Genomic DNA, 20,411 nt, shown 5'->3' with positions numbered 1-20,411 from the left:
GAGATCTACAGCTGAGCTGGGAGACTCTGTCCATAGGACAACAATCAGTCGTATATTGCACAAATCTGGCCTTTATGGAAGAGTGGCAAGAAGAAAGCCATTTCTTAAAGATATCCATAAAAAGTGTTGTTTACAGTTTGCCACAAGCCACCTGGGAGACACACCAAACATGTGGAAGAAGGTGCTCTGGTCAGATGAAACCAAAATTGAACTTTTTGGCAACAATGCAAAACGTTATGTTTGGCGTAAAAGCAACACAGCTCATCACCCTGAACACACCATCCCCACTGTCAAACATGGTGGTGGCAGCATCATGGTTTGGGCCTGCTTTTCTTCAGCAGGGACAGGGAAGATGGTTAAAATTGATGGGAAGATGGATGGAGCCAAATACAGGACCATTCTGGAAGAAAACCTGATGGAGTCTGCAAAAGACCTGAGACTGGGACGGAGATTTGTCTTCCAACAAGACAATGATCCAAAACATAAAGCAAAATCTACAATGGAATGGTTCAAAAATAAACATATCCAGGTGTTAGAATGGCCAAGTCAAAGTCCAGACCTGAATCCAATCGAGAATCTGTGGAAAGAACTGAAAACTGCTGTTCACAAATGCTCTCCATCCAACCTCACTGAGCTCGAGCTGTTTTGCAAGGAGGAATGGTAAAAAATGTCAGTCTCTCGATGTGCAAAACTGATAGAGACATACCCCAAGCGACTTACAGCTGTAATCGCAGCAAAAGGTGGCGCTACAAAGTATTAACTTAAGGGGGCTGAATAATTTTGCACGCCCAATTTTTCAGTTTTTGATTTGTTAAAAAAGTTTGAAATATCCAATAAATGTCGTTCCACTTCATGATTGTGTCCCACTTGTTGTTGATTCTTCACAAAAAATTTTGAATACGTTCGCAAGGCACTGTATAAACAGCTGAATATGCACATTTACCAAACAATGCAGTGCCTAATATGTTTCTCCTTCCGGTATGAAACTTCAATAGCGAATGACTCACTTTACGCTGGAGCTTACTACATGGGTTGGTCTTGCAACACATAAACGTGACCAATTGCCGTTTACCTCAGCTCATTGGCTATCTACCCAGCTAGATTTCAAGACGATCAGTGGTCATTGGGTTAAAAGACAGTCAATCAACGAAACAGCGGGCAAATCATTGATGCACAATGATGTCATGACTTGTCTTCAAATCGGGTGATGGGCCATTTCGTCCCGCGAAATGGCCCATCACGTATGATTGTGTTACAAACAAACCAGTTGATTGCAGTGAAACCAAACATGACTGGAAAAGTCATGTTCCGTGTGGGTGATTTACCTGGAATATGTCGTCGAAAATGGAATGAGACGGAATTCACGACACAAGCGGTTCACAAAATGTTTTGTGTTAGGCTATAAAAATGGATTTTATCAAACAAAAGATAATTCATTGTGTAACAATGAGCATTGGAATTGCAAACAGACGAAGATCATCAAAGGTAAACAATTTATTTGAATGCAGTTTGTGATTATGTTACGCCTTTGCATATTGTTTTTTATGGGGCTCTATGCTCAGATAATTGCATCGTATTATTTCGCAGTAAATCCTTTTTTAAATCTGACAACGCAGTTGGATTAGCAAGATTCTAGGCTTTCGATACATGTGAGACACTTGTATTTTCATGAATGTTTAATATGACTATTTATGTAGCGATCACCGTATGTTGTGGAATTTCAGCCCGCTAGCGGGTTCCGTGCGCAGGGAGATACATGTCACATATCAGTTTGCAAACAATGTAAAAAAAAATATAATAATTGCGTTAATAAAGCCGCATACAAACATGGTCTCCTTTTTGCTTTCTTAAGTATGACAGCTCCAAATTGCAGGTAATTCAGCATAGTTTAGTGCTTTCTATGGTGGTGGGGCAGCCAGTGGAACATAAGGAGCATAGGGGTTGATAATGTTCTCTAGTTGTGCCGTGATTGACTCAATGTTCTGTCACTCATGGGGACACTACATCACCGCAAAATGTACAGGTAGAGCTTGAAAATTCAAGCCCCTTTGGTGCTGCCATAGAGTTACATTAGAAGTTCCCATCCAAGAAGGCTCAAGGTCATTGGCCACAGATAAAATTACGTCAAATCACATATCTACCGTAGCTTTGATTAGACTGATCACGTCAACATCATACTTTCAAAATCTTAGCTAGCAGTCATCCTCATGAATCACGTTGACAATCTACTGGCAAATAATTGTTAATCCTTGTCATATGAAGATAAATAATGAAGAGAAATGACAGATAAAATGTATCATTGCTCATCGGCAGTTGGATATAAATGACTAGGAGGACAAGAGATCTTTCACCACTCGGCTGGAAAACAGAGAGATTTTTGAATACCTTTTGTAGTTGTGGCCAGGGAGATGTCTGGGTCCAAGCCAAGTGAAACAGGTCAAAAGTCACATCGCTTTCATCACGATTCAAAGATCAAGGCAGAGTCTATTTCATTGTATATGAGAAAAACCTTTAATCAAGCAGCTGCGAGGGAGAACTGATTTCACAGGGAAGGAGCTCAAAGAGTAAACGGTTACATGTCCCTTATAGAGTGGGAGGTAATAACACAATCATATTGTTATACAACAGAGAATTATTTTATACAAGCAAAAGTTCCGGAACACAATGGCATTGTGTTAGGGTGAGACATACCAGGAGTCTATGAAAGGCATGACATCACAGTCCAACACAGAACCTATCCTTTTAGAAATTACAACACCAATTCTGCCACCACACTGTACATTCATTCAGTGTACTGTCATATTCTGATCAGTATTAAAACATTTACACCTCTCTTCTTCCATCTATTACTGTACTGTCATATTGTGATCAGTATTAAAACATTTACACTTCTCTTCTGTCATCTAGTGATCAGTATTAAAACATTTACACTTCTCTTCTGTCATCTATTACTGTACTGTCATATTGTGATCAGTATTAAAACATTTACACTTCTCTTCTGTCATCTATTACTGTACTGTCATATTGTGATCAGTATTAAAACATTTACACTTCTCTTCTGTCATCTATTACTGTACTGTCATACTCTGAACAGTATTAAAACATTTACACCTCTTCTTCCATCTATTACTGTACTGTCATATTGTGATCAGTATTAAAACATTTACACTTCTCTTCTGTCATCTATTACTGTACTGTCATATTGTGATCAGTATTAAAACATTTACACTTCTCTTCTGTCATCTATTACTGTACTGTCATATTGTGATCAGTATTAAAACATTTACACTTCTCTTCTGTCATCTATTACTGTACTGTCATATTGTGATCAATATTAAAACATTTACACCTCTTCTTTCATCTGGTTGATTAACTTTATTAGTCACATGTACATTTCATTCAGTGGAATTGAGTTTATACAGAAACAAGATTGTCGTGCCAAGACAAATAAATATTTTTGACAACAATATTTACAAACCCCAAGAATCCCAATAACAACAAGATCAATGATTTCGAAAGGAAACCAGTTTTTACAATTAATTAATGACCCCAGTTGACCCCAATGTCTGTCAACTTCAATGGTGTTTATTCATGAATATTTAAAATCATATGTTTACACACTAGAGAGATATTCTACATTGTTGCTCCAGTATGTCTTACTGAACATGACCATTAGAGTGAAACATCATGTTGTGTTAGACAAAGGGACCACCTGACACAGGGACACCGAAGTGCCCTCATACCAAACATAAAAACCTGGATAGAGGGGCTCAGTGAATGTGGTGTAGAATGTGTACAGGTGGGTCAGTGTGTCAGAGGAGACTCTGTAGAAGGACAGAGTGCCGGCTGGCCAGTCCAGATACACTCCTAGTCTGTGGGAGCTGGAGGGGGGGACGTCTATGTGAGTGTGACCATTATTGTGCCAGGCGTTGTTTTTAGGGCAGAACAGACTCCAGGACTTGTCATTGTATCCAAGCCCACAGTCTCTTTGCTTTCCTGTCCTGCTGATTCCTTTATAAGTCACTCCTATGTAACTATCTTTTCCACTCCACTCTACCTCCCAGTAACAGCGCCCAGTCAGACCCTCTGTACACAGCACATTTCCACGGTCCATAAATCTCTCTGGGTGATCAGGATATGGCTGCTTCATCAATCTCCTACATGTCACCTTTCTGTTCTCCTCAGACAGAGAGAGGTATCTGTATGCTGTGTTTGGGTCCAGTTTGAGATCACAGGCATCTGATGGATGAAACCAGACACAATATTAGGAATCATCATCATTAACATTAGAGCCTTAACTCACTTTTCACTGATTCATTTAGGGCATGTTCTCGACTTAGGAATGTATGCCTTTCCTACGCACTTCTCAGTATTTGGTATTTAGACTTATCTTATTCAGTCGTGTAAAACTCTGCAGGTGTGGCTACCTTGCGCACTCTGAATGCATTTCATTCAACAGATGAAAACCCTCCCACTTGCTGGCCAACAGATTTTCCCGTGGAGTTTTCATTCAGTGGGGTTTTTAGTGCATTTATCTTAAGCCATCACTTTAAATACAGTGTACCTTTCAGTTAGAATTTAGTCAACAGATACAATAGAATATATGGAGAGAAGGTGTTCAGAATATAAGGGATCAATGAAAGAAAGCCATCCTAAATATATGCATTTTCATCTCTGTTTCAGCACCAATTCGTAGATTAGAAAATTAATTATTTAGGGTTCATTTTATGAACCTTCAAAAACAGGGTTGGAGAAGGAATGAAAACAGTGGTTTGATTCATTCTGAAAATTGCAACATTCAACCTATGGTAATGCTGGAAGGTTAATGTACATAGAATTATAACAGGGAGAATAGTGTACAATAGTAGGCTGTACCCTGGTCTTTTGCTGCTCTAACCATGGAACTGTGTGATGACATAGCCAAGTTCAGCGCCATGAGTCGGGTTCAAACTTTTAAGGCATGGGTTGCACTTTTGAATCATACAGATTGAATTAGCCTACATGTATTTGTTGTGTTATCAACTGTTACTAACGATTCTCAGCAACAGTCACACGGCCGTGACAGCATTTACAGATGACGCAAGTGAAGGTAAACAAAACAATGTAAATTAATGGAATGATAATGTAGGCTATACGAACTGAAGGGAACTAAATGTCAATTGGCAATTGAATGTGTTATTATTATATGGGCTATTGGGCTTCTTATTTGGGATTTGGGAGAAATGTTGCCAGTAACCACCCAGGGGGAAAAAAATTGAGGTCACAGGATTTTCTATGGGAAACCCTATTTATTAGGAACCTGGTTGCAGTTCATATGGCTTCCACTAGATGTCACCAGTCTTTAGAAATTGTTCAATTTTGTTATTTTAAGAAATTAAGAAGTAGTCCTATTCATTGTAAGTGTCACTCCAGGTGGACTCTACTGTTTAGGTGCACGTGAACAGGAGCGCACTCCACATTGTTTTTATCCTGTATTAGAAACAGTTTATTCCGTCTTAAATTGTATCGATTATTTACATTTTAGGATACCTGAGGTTGGATTAGGAACGTTGTTTGAAATGTTTGGACCAAGTTTACAGGTAACTTATTAGATATTTTGTAGTCATGTTGGGTGAGTTGAAACCGTGTATTTCTGAATCAAATGCTCCAAATAAAATGGACATTTTTGGGACATAAAGAAGGACATTATCGAACAAAAGGACCATTTGTGATGTTTCTGGGACAATTTGGAGTGCCAACAGAAGAAGATCTTCAAAGGTAAGGCATTAATTATATTGCTATTTCTGACTTTCGTGGCGCACCTGCCTTCATGGTTTTGTATGCGGAACGCTGTCCTCAGATAATAGCATGGTTTGCTTTCACCGTAAAGCCTTTTGAAATCTGACACGGCGGCTGGATTGACACGAAGTTTAGTTTTAATTGAATATACATTTGTTATTTAACCGTTATTAACTAGCAAGTCAGTTAAGAACAAATTATTCTTTACAATGACGGCCTACAACTGTCAAACCTGGGCGTCGCTGGGCCAATTGTGCGCCGCATTATGGGACTCTCAATCACGGCCAGTTGTGACACAGCCTGGAATCGAACCAGGGTGTCTGTAGTGATGCTGCAATCACTGAGATGCAGTGCCTTAAACTGCTGTGCCACTCGAGAGCCCTATAATCCGAGATTGTCTGGAGTCCCTGCAATGCACGTCTCGTGTCTGAGCCACTGAATTGCAACTCCACTTTATCTCTGTACTGACGTTTTGCCTGTTTGGTTGCCTTACAAAGGGCATAACTGGTGTTGTGACAATACTGTCATTAATCTGATGACTTATTTATTTAATCCACTAACTATGTTTAATTGTTACCCAATTAAATGAATCATGTAACAGTTAACCTGTTGAGTGTAGGGGGCAGTATTTTGATGTTTGGATGATAAACGTACCCAAATGAAACTGCCTATTTCTCAGGCCCAGAATCTAGAATATGCATATAATTGTCAGATTAGGATAGAAAACACTCTAAAATTTCCAAAACTGTCAAAATATTGTCTGTGAGTATAACAGAACTGATATTGCAGGCGAAAACCTGAGGAAAATTCAACCAGGAAGTGGCCTCTATTTTGAAAGCTCCATGTTCCATTGCATACCTTCCCTCCATTTAAAGGGATATCAACCAGATTCCTTTCCCTATGGCTTCCCCGTGTTGTGAACAGTTTTTAGACATAGCTTCAGGCTTTTATTTAGAAAAATGAGCGAGAAAGATCACATCGTGTCAGTGTATAGCTGGGTGTCACAAGAATTTTGCTTGCGCAACAGTTTGGAGCAGTAATTGTGTCTCTCTATCTCCTATTGACGAAGCTAAAGTCCCGGTTGATATATTATCGATTATATATTTTAAAAACAACCTGAGGATTGATTATAAATAACGTTTGACGTGTTTCTGTGGACATTACGGATACTATTTGGAATTTTGTCTGTGATGTCGTGACCGCTCTTTCCTGTGGATTTCTGAACATAATGCGCCAAACAAATGGAGGTATTTTGGATATAAAAATTATCTTTATGGAACAAAAGGAACATTTATTATGTAACTGGGAGTCTCATGATTGCAAATATCCAAAGATCAAGCGATTTAATTTATGGCTTTTCTGACTTTCGTGACCAATCTACTTGGCGGCTAGCTGTTTGTAAATGTGTGTGAGAGTGTGTATATATAAATAATGATTGACTAAGACATGTTCCTTGGGCTGTTTTCTTCTTAGCCAGACATGTTCCTTGGACTGTTTTCTTCTTAGCCAGACATGTTCCTTGGGCTGTTTTCCTGGCCCTCATATCTGAAAGGTTATCCATGTATTACTTGGCCTAACTGTACTTTAGCCATTGTCATTATGTAATGTATATCAGATCCTTCAAACATCTCAGAACGGACTAGGGAACATTGAGACGGCATCACCAAGACGTCACACTAAGAAGACTGTGGCCTTATGAAGAGACGGACATTATGTTTACCTTTGTTTTCAAAGTGTTGCCAACAAAAAAAAACATGACCTGCAAAAAAAACAAAAACAATTTAGTGGTCAGCTCCACCTCTACTTACATAAACGCTTGGATAGCTTTCGCCGAAAAGCATTATTGAAATCTGACAGGTGGATTAACAACAAGCTAAACTGTGTTTTGCTATATTGCACTTGTGATTTCATGAAAATTAAATATTTTTTGTAATTTAATTTGAATTTGGCTCGCTGCAATCCAGCTGATGTTGACGTAAATGATCCCAAGAAGTTTTTTTTACATGTTTTTATTTTCTATTTCACCTTTATTTAACCAGGTAGGCTAGTTGAGAACAAGTTCTCATTTACAACTGCGACCTGGCCAAGATAAAGCATAGTAATTCGACACATTCAACAACAGAGTTACACATGGAATAAACAAAACAGTCAATAATACAGTAGAACAAAAGAAAACAAAAAGTCTATATACAGTGAGTGCAAATTAGGTAAGTTAATGAAATAAATTGGCCATGGTGGCGAAGTAATTACAATATAGCAATTAAACACTGAAGATGAATGTGCAGGTAGAGATACTGGGGTGCAAAGGAGCAAGATAAATAACAGTATGGGGATGAGGTACGTAGATAGATGGGCTGTTTACAGATAGGCTAAGTACAGGTGCAGTGATCTGTAAAATGCTCTGACAGCTGGTGCTTAAAGCTAGTGAAGGAGATGCGAGTCTCCAGCTTCAGAGATTTTTGCAATTCGTTCCAGTCATGGGCAGCAGTGAACTGGAAGGAAAGACGACCAAAAGAGGAATTGGCTTTGGGGGTGACCAGTGAGATATACCTGCTGGAGCGCGTGCTACGAGTGAGTGCTGCTATGGTGACCAGTGAGCTGAGATAAGGCGGGGCTTCACCTTGCAGAGACTTGTAGATAACCTGTAGCCAGTGGGTTGGGCGACGAGTATGAAGCGAGGGCCAACCAACGAGAGCGCACAGGTCGCAATGGTGGGTAGTGTATGGGGCTTTGGTGACAAAACAGATGGCACTGTGATAGACTGCATCCAGTTTGTTGAGTAGAGTGTTGGAGGCTATTTTATAGATGACATCACCGAAGTCGAGGATCGGTAGGATGGTCAGTTTTACGAGGGTATGTTTGGCAGCATGAGTGAAGGATGCTTTCTTGCGATATAGGAAGCCGATTCTAGATTTAATTTTGGATTAGAGATGCTGAATGTGACTCTGGAAGGAGAGTTTACAGTCTAACCAGACACCCAGGTATTTGTAGTTGTCCACGTATTCTAAGTCAGAGCCGTCCAGAGTAGCGATGCTGGACGGGCGAGCAGGTGCGGGCAGCGATCGATTGAAAAGCATGCATTTAGTTTTACTTGCGTTTAAGAGCAGTTGGAGGCCACGGAAGGAGAGTTGTATGGCATTGAAGCTCGTCTGGAGGTTAGTTAACACAGTGACCAAGGAGGGGCCATAAGTATACAGAATGGTGTCGTCTGCGTAGAGGTGGATCAGAGAATCACCAGCAGCAAGAGCAACATCATTGACGTATACAGAAAAGAGAGTCTGCCCGAGAATTGAACCCTGTGGCACACCGATAGAGACTGTCAGAGGTCCAGACAACAGGCCCTCCGATTTGACACACTGAACTCTATCAGAGAAATCGTTGGTAAACCAGGCGAGGCAATCATTTGAGAAACCAAGGCTGTCGAGTCTGCCAATAAGACTGTTGTGAAAGCCTTGACCAGGTCGATGAATATGGCTGCACAGTAATGTCTCTTATCGATGGCGGTTATGATGTCGTTTAGAACCTTGTGCGTGGCTGAGGTGCACCCATGACCAGCTCTGAAACCAGATTGCATAGCTGAGAAGGTATGGTGAGATTCGAAATGGTCAGTAATCTGTTTGTTAACTTGGCTTTCGAAGACCTTAGAAAGACAGGGTAGGATAGATATAGGTCTGTAGCAGTTTGGCTCCCCCTTTGAAGAGGCGGATGACCGCGGCAGCTTTACAATCTTTGGGAATATCAGACGATACGAAAGAGAGGTTGAACAGGCTAGTAATAGGGGTTGCAACAATTTCGGCAGATAATTTTAGAAAGAGAGGGACCAGATTGTCTAGCCCGGCTGATTTGTAGGGGTCCAGATTTTGAAGCTCTTTCAGAACATCGGCTATCTGGATTTGGGTAAAGGAGAAATGGTGGGGGCGGGATGCTGTGGAGGGTGCCGGGCAGTTGACCGGGATAGGGGTAGCGATGTGGAAAGCATGGCCAGCCGTAGAGAAATGCTTATTGAAATTCTCAATTATAGCGGATTTATCAGTGGTGACAATTTTTCCTAGCCTCAGAGCAGTGGGCAGCTGGGAGGAGGTGCTCTTATTCTCCATGGACTTTACAGTGTCCCAGAACCTTTTTGAGTTAGTACTACAGGATGCAAATTTTTGTTTGAAAAAGCTTGCCTTAGCTTTAGCTTGCCTGTGTATATTTGTTCCTAACTTCCCTGAAAAGTTACATATCACAGGGGCTATTCGATACTAATGCAGAACGCCACAGGATGTTTTTGTGCTGGTCAAGGGCAGACAGGTCTGGCGTGAACCAAGGACTATATCTATTCCTAGTTCTACATTTTTTGAGAGGGGCTTATTTAAGATGGTGAGGAAGGCACTTTTAAAGAATAGGCATCATCTACTGACGGGATGAGGTCAATGTCATTCCAGGATACCCCAGCAAGGTCGATTAGAAAGGCCTGCTCGCAGAAGTGTTTCAGGGAGCGTTTGACAGTGATGAGGGGTGGTCGTTTGGTCGCAGACCCATTACGGATGCAAGCAATGAGGCAGTGATCGCTGAGATCTTGATTGAAAACAGCAGAGGTGTATTTGGAGGGCGAAATAGTTAGGATGACTTATATGAGGGTGCCCGTGTTTACTGATTTGGGGTTGTACCTGGTAGGTTCATTGATGATTTGTGTGAGATTGAGGGCATCAAGCTTAGTTTGAAGGATGGCCGGTGTGTCCCAGTTTAGGTCACCTAGTAGCACGAGCTCAGAAGATAGATGGGGGGCAATCAGTTCACATATAGTATCGAGTGCACAGCTGGGGGCAGAGGGTGGTCTATAGCAAGCGGCAACCGTGAGAAACTTGTTTCTGGAAAGGTGAATTTTTAGAAGTCGAAGCTCAAATTGTTGAAGCTCAAAATGATTCAGACACGGCTAAGACATCTGGGTTGGCAGAGTGTGCTAAAGCAGTGAGTAAAGCAAACTTGGGGAGTAGGCTTCTAATGTTAACATGCATGAAACCAAGGTTTTTACGTTTACAGAAGTCAACAAATGAGAGCACCTGGGGGTGGGAGGTGAGCTAGGCACTGCAGGACCTGGATTAACCTCCACATCACCAGAAGAACAGAGGAGAAGTAGGATAAGGGTATGGCTAAAGACTATACGAACTGGACGTCTAGCATGTTCAGAACAGAGAGTAAAAGGAGCACGTTTCTGGGAACGATAACATAGATTCAAGGCATAGTGTACAGACAAAGGTAAGGTAGGATGTGAGTACATTGGAGGTAAACCTAGGCATTGAGTAATGAAGAGAGAGATATAGTCTCTAGAGATGTTTAAACCAGGTGATGTCATTACATATGTAGGAGGAACAACATGGTTGGTTAAGGCATATTGAGCAGGGCTAGAGGCTCTACAGTGAAATAAGACAGTAATCACTAACCAGGACAGTAATGGACAAGGCATATTGATATTAGAGAGAGGCATGCGTAGCCAAGTGAACATATGGGTCCAGTGAGTGGTTGGGCTGGCTGGGGACACGGCGATTCAGACAGTTAGCAGGCTAACAAGCTAACAGTTAGTAGGCCGGAGCTAAACAAGCTAGTAGACCAGGGCAGGCTAGCAAGCAAGCAGTTAGCATGGGCTAGCAGTTAGTAGACCAGGGTAAGCTAGCAGTTAGCAGACCGGGTTAGCAAGCAAGCAGTTAGCAAGAGCTAGCAGTTAGCAGACCGGGCAGGCAAGCTAGCAGTTAGCAGACCAGGGCCCGGCAGTTTAGCAGTTAGCAGACCGGGTTAGCAAGCAAGCAGATAGCAGGGGATAGAAAGTTAGCCTTTTGGGGGGGGGCATCGCGATGGGGGTAAGTCTGTTTTTGCCTCTTCGTGCGCTGACGTCGATAGACCAGTCGTGGAATTAGCAGGGTTCCAAGTAGCTCTAGGTAGCTAGCAGGCCAATATTGTAGCCCAGGAGTATGCTTCGGTGGTAGCACAGGAGCCCTGGCCGGGCTAGCTTCAAGCTAAATTGGTGCTTGCTCTGGGATGGAAACGCGAGCCAGGAGTAGTCATCCGGGATTGCGGTTAGCTAGTTGTGAAGTTCCAGATGAAAATGTTATGTTTGCGGTAGGAATCCGGGGATAAAAATAACAGGTCCGTTATGCTCTGGTTAGAGTCACGTTATTCGAACTGGCGAGAGCTTTCCGAGCTGAAGGTTAGCTGATGACTGCTGGCAATGGTTTGCTGACTAATATCTGGAGTTAGCTGGCTAGCTTCAGTTGAGGGATTCCAGATCCAAAGTAAATATAAATACTTTAGGAAATAAAAGCAGATCCACGCCACATTGGGTGAGGCGGGATGCAGGAGAGTATTTAGATGATGTTTAGCAAAAGTTTAATCATTAGGATTTGGGGCACCACAGACGAAGTTGTTTAACAAGTTACAATCTCCTGAATTAAACTCTAGAAGATATAAGTTCTATATCGATAACAGTCACTTATTAATCATTACCTCAAATCAATTCTTATTCTGAACAGTTGTAACCTTCTTGGGTCTGCAAGAACCCCAGCCTTGCTGATTATCCAGTACTACACAAATTGGTTTCATTATTTATTTACTAACCAATAAATAATTACACAGAATACATTTACATGAGACAAAAGTGACAAGATACGATGGCTTGTTACAAAATAGATGGAGAGGGGGGAGATAGAGGAAAAGAACACTTATCGTGGATACATTCTAGGACAGTCCTCACATTAAATCATATACCTTGCACACGAACCATCGCCCATTTGAGACAAGAAATAATGAATGTATTTATGTGTTGAATGCCGTTCGCTGTTTATCTCAGGCGGAACCAAGCCTTCTCAGAAAGTTGTTGGTCTTCCAACTGTGTGGCTCTGATTGTCCAAAAAGGGTCACCCCTTTCCCGTCTTCTAATGTTGTTCACTCTGAAAGATAACCAGCCATGTCGACAGTTCCCATTGGTGATGAGCATAGTAGGATAGTCTCACTTAGATTTTCTTTTCTCGATATCTGATTCAAGACAGCTAATCAGCTGTACCAGTGATTGTCTGAGGTGAACTTCTGGCGTCGTCCTCCTCGTGTTGGTATTCAGGATTCGGACTACGATGGACAAGAGCTGCAGCTCTTCATCTCTCTTGTCTAAAGGAAGGTGAGTTTATTTTTTCACCTCTTGTTTAGGTTCAATGTTTCGACCATTTCCCACATTTAGCTAATGCTCCTCGCTCTACTGGTCTGATATGTTCATTCTTTGTCAGTCCTTTTAAACACTCTGTCGAAATGGGCGGTTCCATCATACTGACACGCTCTTCTAACCTCCCTTGGGGCGTGGCTAGTTACCGTGCAAGGTTTTCTCAAAACATTTATCCTATTAGAAAACTAAAATCACAGTTTATTGGATGAAGAATTGACAGCTAAATGGGGTATCCTTTCCAAGTTACAGTATTTTCATTACACCATTTTAAACCATTTATAATGACATCAAAAAATAGACATTCGTTTTCATAAACCATCTCTCATCATTCCCCACATTCTGATGTTCGGAATATTGTTCCAGTGGTCACTTTTTGGACACTAGAGTTTTTGGGCAGCAAAACTCTTCTGGAGACAAAGGACATTCCATCCCAATACTAGAGAGCCAGAGAGAATTCTTTCCTGTTTAAATTTTATGACTGGGTGTGAGCTGTCAAAACCTCTCACATCAATCCTTCCTCCCCTCTGCGGGTGAAAGGGGTCTGGTAGAAGTTGATCCATTGTGAAGCTGATCTTTGGATCCTCACAGGAGAGTCCTGACAGTGGACTGTTTCTCCGTCTTAAATTTTATTGTTTATTTGCGTATTAGGGTACCTAAGGTTTGATTATAAATGTTGATTGACTTGTTTGGAAAAGTTTATTGGTAACGTTTGGGATTCATTTTGTATGCATTTTGAAGGAGGGAAACAGTGGATTATTGACTGAAGCGCTCCAGCTAAACTGAGTTTTTATGGATATAAAGAAGGACTTCATTGAACAAAAGGACCATTTGTAATGTAACTGGGACCTTTTGGAGTGCCAACAGAAGAACATTTTCAAAGGTAAGGCATATATTAGATCGCTATATCTGACTTTCGTGTCGCAACTCCCTGGTTGAAAATGATTTGTTATGCGTTTGTGTGCTGGACACTGTCCTCAGACAATCGCATGGTTTGCTTTCACCGTAAAGCCTTTTTGAAATCTGACAACAGCTGGATAAAGTTAAGCTTTATTTTGATGTATAACACATATTTTTGCGCTCTGCAATTTCACCGTGCTACCATCCCACGTAGCCATAAGAAGATAATTAAAGTCCTCAAGCTACAATAAATGCGGCATCAGGATGTGCAGTTAAGTTTGCACAAGATCCAGTGTAGTTCGTTGAGAGCCACCGTGGTATCGGCTTGAGGGGGAATAAACGCAGCTGTGACGATAACGGAAGAATATTCTCTAGGTAGGTAATGCGGTCGGCATTAGATTGTGAAGTATTCTAGGTTGGGTAAACAAAAGGACTTGAGTTCCTGTACTTTACCACAATCACACCATGAGTAGCTAATAATGAAACATACACCTCCACCTTTCTTCTTCCTGGAGAAAAGTTGCCTGAAGAAAGCTGGACATCAGTGTTTCATTGTACTTATAAATTATAAATATATATAAATAAATACGTGTGTGTGTATATATATATATATATATATATATATATATATATATATATATATATATATATATATATATATATATATATATATATATATATATATATATATATATGTATGTGTATGTATCTATATATATATCTATCTATCTATCTATACATATATATCTATATATCTATAAAAACATCCCTTTGTCGGATTTAGTTTTACCTTTCTAGTTTGCTTCCTGTCTAAGTTTGGTGTGGGTTTTTATTTTGTTTGCCTCTTCTTTGGAAAATGTAGTGTTCATGGTGGGTGCCTTTTAGGTCCCAGTTGTTGTCAGTGGACACCCCCCCATGAGTTTCTTTCAGAACCCCTCCTAAAACCTGTTTCATTTTGGTTGTTGGTCAGTGACTCTTTGTTAGCTCTCCCTTCTATTTGAGGGACATTTGGGCTTTTCTCGTTGGGGAACGTAACAATATTCATGTGATTGAACTAAATCACCCACTTGTTTGGATGTGTGTAGGCCCACACAAACACACAAAGTGTCAAAGCAACTCTTTCTAAACTTTGGTGTTTTCTGCTTCTGTAGAATTACAGCCTTACTGTGCATTCGGAAAGTATTCAGTCACCTTGACTTGTTACGTTACAGCCATATTGTAAAATGGATGAAATCATTATTTTTTTTTACCCTCATCAATTTGCACGCAATAACCCATACTGACAAAGTGAAAACTGGTTTTAAGAAAATGTTGTAAATGTATTTTTTTTTTTAAATATTCAGGCCCTTTACTCAGTACTTTATTGAAGCACCTTTGGCAGCGATTACAGTCTCGAGTTTTCTTGGGTATGACGCTACAAACTTGGCACACGTGTATTTGGGGAGTTTCTCCCATTCGTCTCTTCAGATCCTCTCAAGCTCTGTCAGATTGGATGGGGAGTGTTGCTGCACAGCTATTTTCAGGTCTCCCCAGTAATGCTCAATCGGGTTAAAGTCCGGGCTCTGGCTGGGCCACTCAAGGACATTCAGAGACTTGTCCTGAAGCCACTCCTGCGTTGTCTTAGCTGTGTCCTTAGGGATGGTACCAAGTTTCCTCCATACGTGATGCTTTGCATTCAGGCCAAGGAGTTCAATCTTGGTTTCATCATGGTCTGAGAGTCCTTTAGGTGCCTTTTGGAAAACTCCAAGGGGCTGTCATGTGTCTTTTACTGAGGAGTTGCTTCTGTCTGGCCACGTTACCATAAAGGCCTGATTGGTGGAGTGCTGGTTGTCCTCCTGGAAGGTTCTCCCATCTCCAAAGATTAACTCTGGAGCTCTGTCATAGTGACAATCGGGTCCTTGGTCATCTCCCTGACCCTTCTACTCTGTTTGCTCAGTTTGGCAGGTCGGCCAGCTCTAGGAAGAGTCTTGGTGGTTCCAAACTTCTTCTATTTAAGAATAATGAAAAAGCTTCTGTGTTCATGGGGACCTTCAATGCTGCAGAAATGTTTGGTACCCTTCTCCAGATCTGTGCCTCAACACAATCCTGTCTCGGCGCTCTACAGACAAGTCTCTTATTAAAGGTTCTGAATACTTATGTAAATAATGTAGCTGTTTTTTTATTTGCAATACATTTGCAAAACTTTCGAAGAACCTGTTTTCCGCTTTGTCATTATGGGGTATTGTGATGTCATTATGGGGTATTGTGATGTCATTATGGGGTATTGTGATGTCATTATGGGGTATTGTGTGTAGATTATTGAGATTGAAAAAAAATCAATTTTAGAATAAGGCTGTAAGGTAACAAAATGTGGAAAAAGTGAAGGAGTCTGAATACTTTCTGAATACACCGTTTTTTTTAATATGATCAAGTAAGTAATGATGGTGGTCTTTGACTTAATAATGGTAGTCTTTGATTTAACTTCAATTACGACTTATTCTTAGTCATATTCAGTCAATACTCACATTTTCTAAGCTCAGACTTCATTGTGTACTCTCCACCATGGTCCACACTGTAGGGGTGAGCCGAAGAACAGACAGTCATTGAGTGATACACGTGAACACACACAAACACACACACACACACCTTTGTCCAAGTGGTGGTAAGAATATTTGTCTTAAATAGCCTGATAACTCAAACACATCTGAAATGAACATTGACATAAACCCTCTACATACTTGAGTTTCTCCAGTCTGCAGTGTGGATCCTCCCGTCCAGCAGAGAGCAGTCTGACTCCTGAGTCTCCTGGGTGATTGTAGCTCAGATCCAGCTCTCTCAGGTGTGAGGGGTTTGACTTCAGAGCTGAGACCAGAGAAGCACAGCCTTCCTCTGTGACTAGACACCATGACAGCCTGCAAAGAGTCAAATCATATTAAAACCACACTGCTATTCTTTGGTGGTGAAAATAGTGGCAGTATATTTTTTGCTACATTTTCACATACATCCCTCCATAATTATTGGGACAGTGAAGCATTATTTCTTATTTTGTCTCTGTTGGGGAATAATCAGAATTGGTTGGTAACATAGGTAAGATGTTTTATTTTCATGATATGCTTATGAGTTATTTCTCATAAGAATGTATTTTGTTGTACTATAGTGGTGGCCATCGGCAGTTATCTGTTCTATGTCAAGACTAAGTTGCATGGGCCGCAGAGAGGGAAGAGGTCATCATGTGTAAACATATCTTTTGCTCCACTGTGTATGTGTGCCATTCATATCGGGAGAACCGTTTAGAAATTACAACACCCCACCTTAGGGGACAAAAAGTATCGGGACAAATTCTCATGTGTATAAAAGTAATACAACATTTTGTATTTGGTCCCATATTCCTAGAATGCAATGATTACATCAAGTTTGTGACTAAAAACTTGATGATTTTGCCATTTCTTTTGGATGTTTTTCCCAATAGAAACTAAATGGTGGAGTCACTTCACACATATTGTCAATAAGAATTGAAGATGTTTCTGAACACTTCTAGATTCATGTGGATGCTACCATGATTATGATCATGAATGAATTGTGAATGATAACGAATGAGACAATTACAGAGGCACAAATTATTTTGACAACCTCCCCTGTTAGTGTAATGATGAGAGGTTAGTATTGAAGTGTTCAGAACCATATTCTACTTTCATTTTCAATAAAAGCGACAAAAAAAAATACATAATACATTCTTTACTATTAATTTATAATATTTTCGGTATTTCTGAAAAACAACCAAAACAAAACAGTCAATGACCTCAGAGCTGAGACCAGAGGCCAGAGAAGCACAGCCTTCCTCTGTGACTAGACAGCCTGCAAAGAGTAAAATCATTTTAAAACCACACTGCTATTTTTTAGTGGTGAAAATAGTGGCAGTATATTTTTCTACATATTCAGATATATCAGTGTCCTGAAACCTGCCATATCTATTCATAAATGTATCATTATTGGAAATGACAAATTATCAAAATATTGCTTGTAGAGAGAAATGCATAGTGCAAATATTTGAGTAGACTGACCAGAACAGTCTAAAAAGCAGTATCAGTCAAGACAGAAATATCTATTTTGACAGTGAAGCTAACATTTTAAATTTGTCTCTGTACTCCAGCCTTTTTTATTTGAGATCAAATGTTTCATATGAGGTGACAGTGTATAATGTCATTTTTTATTTGAGGTTATTCTCATACATATCTGCTACATATCTGCTACATATCTGCTACATATCTGCTTCAACATTTACAAATGAAAGAGCTTTATGTATCTAGTCCCCCCATTTGAAGAAGTCATATGTATTCTGACCAATTCACTTATAGTGTATAACATTTGTAAAAAGTTTAGTATTTGGTCCCATTTTCCTTGCACGCAATGACTACATCAAGCTTGTGAGTCAAACTCAATGGTTGTATTTGCAGTTTATTTTGGTCGTGTTTTGGTGTTGTTTTGCCCAATAGTAACTGAATGACTGGATTCATTTGATGTCTACGTGGGTAGATAACATGTTTCTAAACACCACTAAATGAATCCTGATGATGCCATGATTAAGAAAAATCATGAAAGAATCATGAATGATAATGAGTGAGAAAGGAGGGGGGGGGGGGGGGGGTATGATCTTTGTGGCTCTAACTTTCTCATTCATCATTATTCACGACTCCTACATTATTATGGTAGCATCCACAATAACATAGAAGTGTTCAGAAACATATTCTATTCTTACTATTAATACAAGTGAATTGTCTCCAAAATGACGCAGGACATTATTTACCATTGGGAAAAACAACCCAAAACACAACCAAAACACATATGATGTGGACTATGTGTCTGGTAAACACATATGATGTGGACTAAGTGTCTGGTAAACACATATGATGTGGACTATGTGTGTCTGGTAAACACATATGATGTGGACTATGTGTCTGGTAAACACATATGGTGTGGACTATGTATCTGGTAAACACATGTGGTGTGGACTATGTGTCTGGTAAACACATATGGTGTGGACTATGTGTCTGGTAAACACATGTGATGTGGACTATGTGTCTGGTAAACACATATGGTGTGGACTATGTGTCTGGTAAACACATGTGATGTGGACTATGTGTCTGGTAAACACATATGATGTGGACTATGTGTGTCTGGTAAACACATATGATGTGGACTATGTGTACCTGGTAAACACATGTGATGTGGACTATGTGTCTGGTAAACACACATGTGATGTGGACTATGTGTGTCTGGTAAACACATATGATGTGGACTATGTGTACCTGGTAAACACATGTGATGTGGACTATGTGTCTGGTAAACACATGTGGATCTGGTGAACAGTTATCACTTGTTGATCAACTAGAGGAATACTGACCTCAGAGTCTCCAGTTTACAGTGGGGATTCCCCAGTCCAGCAGAGAGCAGCTTCACTCCTGAATCCTTCAGGTCATTGTTACTCAGATCCAGCTCTCTCAGGTGTGAGGGGTTTGACTTCAGAGCTGAGACCAACGAAGCACAGACTTCCTCTGTTACTTTACAGTGTGACAGCCTGCAAAGAGAAAAAATATTTTAAAAAATCACTCTGCTATTCTTTGTCTGTGAAAAAAGTGGCAGTATATTTTTTCAAAATGTTCAGATACAATAGATATACAAAGGTTTGAGGACACTGTCGTGGAAAATGGCCAGATTATGTTATAGTGCTTGTAAAATTATATTATAATCTTTGTATTGCATTAGAATGGTTGTTTTATTTGACAGAATACAGTATTCTGTTAACTATCGTGTGTGTGTGTTCCACTGAGGATGGGCCTCTATGAGATAACACTGACAGAGGAGATTTACGATGTCTTTGGGTAATAAAGCCTCAAGAGCATTCCAGATAGTAAAGGTAATGTTTTTGTGCTATACCGTACCAGGGTGAGACAGGTTCCAGTTTGTAGTAGGAGGGGGCCAGACACTGGTCTTTACAACGAGAACTGTTGACACAGCAGTAACTGTCTGCTATGTTTTATAGATATCTTTCATACAAAGCTTAACCTTTGTGAACTGTTCCTAAGATCTGTGGTTCGTCATGTAAGTTGAGAAGGGTGTATCTTGGCTATAAAGGATCTTTGTACTTTTCTGTATTCACTTTTTTTCAATAGTTGATTAGAGATAGCTCATCATTGAAAGTCAAAAAGGGCTATTGCAAGCTCTTAATAAAAATATGTAGTTTAAGTGTAACTCTGACTGGTGTGTAGTTTGTAACTCTCATTTGGTAAAGCAGAAAAATGCCACGACAACACCCATTCAAATGAGTGGATTCAGCCGTTTCAGCCACACTCGTTTCTAAAATCAAGCACATAGCCATGCAATCTCCATAGACAAAACATTGGCAATAGAATGGCCTTACAGAAGAGCTCAGTGACATTCAACTTCACATCGTAATAAGATGCCACCTTTCCAACAAGTCAGTTCGTAAAATTTCTGCCCTGCTAGAGCTGCCCCGGTCAACTGTAAGTGCTGTTATTGTGAAGTTTAAACATCTAGGCGCAATAAC

At 40.3% G+C, this 20,411-nt stretch overlaps 1 protein-coding gene and 1 long non-coding RNA gene across 11 annotated transcripts in view; both read right to left on the bottom strand.

The window, feature by feature from the left end:
- Window positions 1-2,936: 2,936 nt before the first annotated feature.
- On the bottom strand, window positions 2,937-3,201 carry LOC149979011 (uncharacterized). Its single transcript, XR_016486123.1, has 2 exons — window positions 3,112-3,201; window positions 2,937-3,053 (listed from the first exon to the last, which is right to left on the bottom strand). It is a non-coding gene; the product is annotated as an uncharacterized LOC149979011 (long non-coding RNA).
- Window positions 3,202-3,355: 154 nt separating this feature from the next.
- Window positions 3,356-20,411, bottom strand: part of LOC118938462 (NLR family CARD domain-containing protein 3) — a 40,703-nt gene continuing 23,647 nt past the window's right edge. For 5 of the 10 annotated variants that reach the window (XM_090197581.1, XM_090197576.1, XM_090197578.1 and 2 more), the window contains 5 exons: window positions 19,248-19,421; window positions 16,585-16,758; window positions 16,372-16,418; window positions 7,499-7,537; window positions 3,356-4,239 (listed from right to left, as the gene is read on the bottom strand). In XM_090197581.1, the coding sequence (XP_090053707.1) occupies window positions 3,686-4,239; window positions 7,499-7,537; window positions 16,372-16,418; window positions 16,585-16,758; window positions 19,248-19,421 (988 nt within the window). In that variant the 3' untranslated portion in view covers window positions 3,356-3,685. The remainder of the gene's footprint in view (window positions 4,240-7,498; window positions 7,538-16,371; window positions 16,419-16,584; window positions 16,759-19,247; window positions 19,422-20,411) is intronic. The other 5 variants (XM_090197582.1, XM_090197579.1, XM_090197577.1 and 2 more) reach the window with 1 other exon arrangement.

This window comes from Oncorhynchus mykiss, chromosome 13 (assembly GCF_057628025.1).
Source record: "Oncorhynchus mykiss isolate SJ-2025 chromosome 13, ASM5762802v1, whole genome shotgun sequence".
Lineage (NCBI taxonomy): Eukaryota > Metazoa > Chordata > Actinopteri > Salmoniformes > Salmonidae > Oncorhynchus > Oncorhynchus mykiss.
The sequence above is the reverse complement of the archived record's forward strand: the minus strand, read 5'-3'. Positions and strand labels throughout refer to the sequence as shown.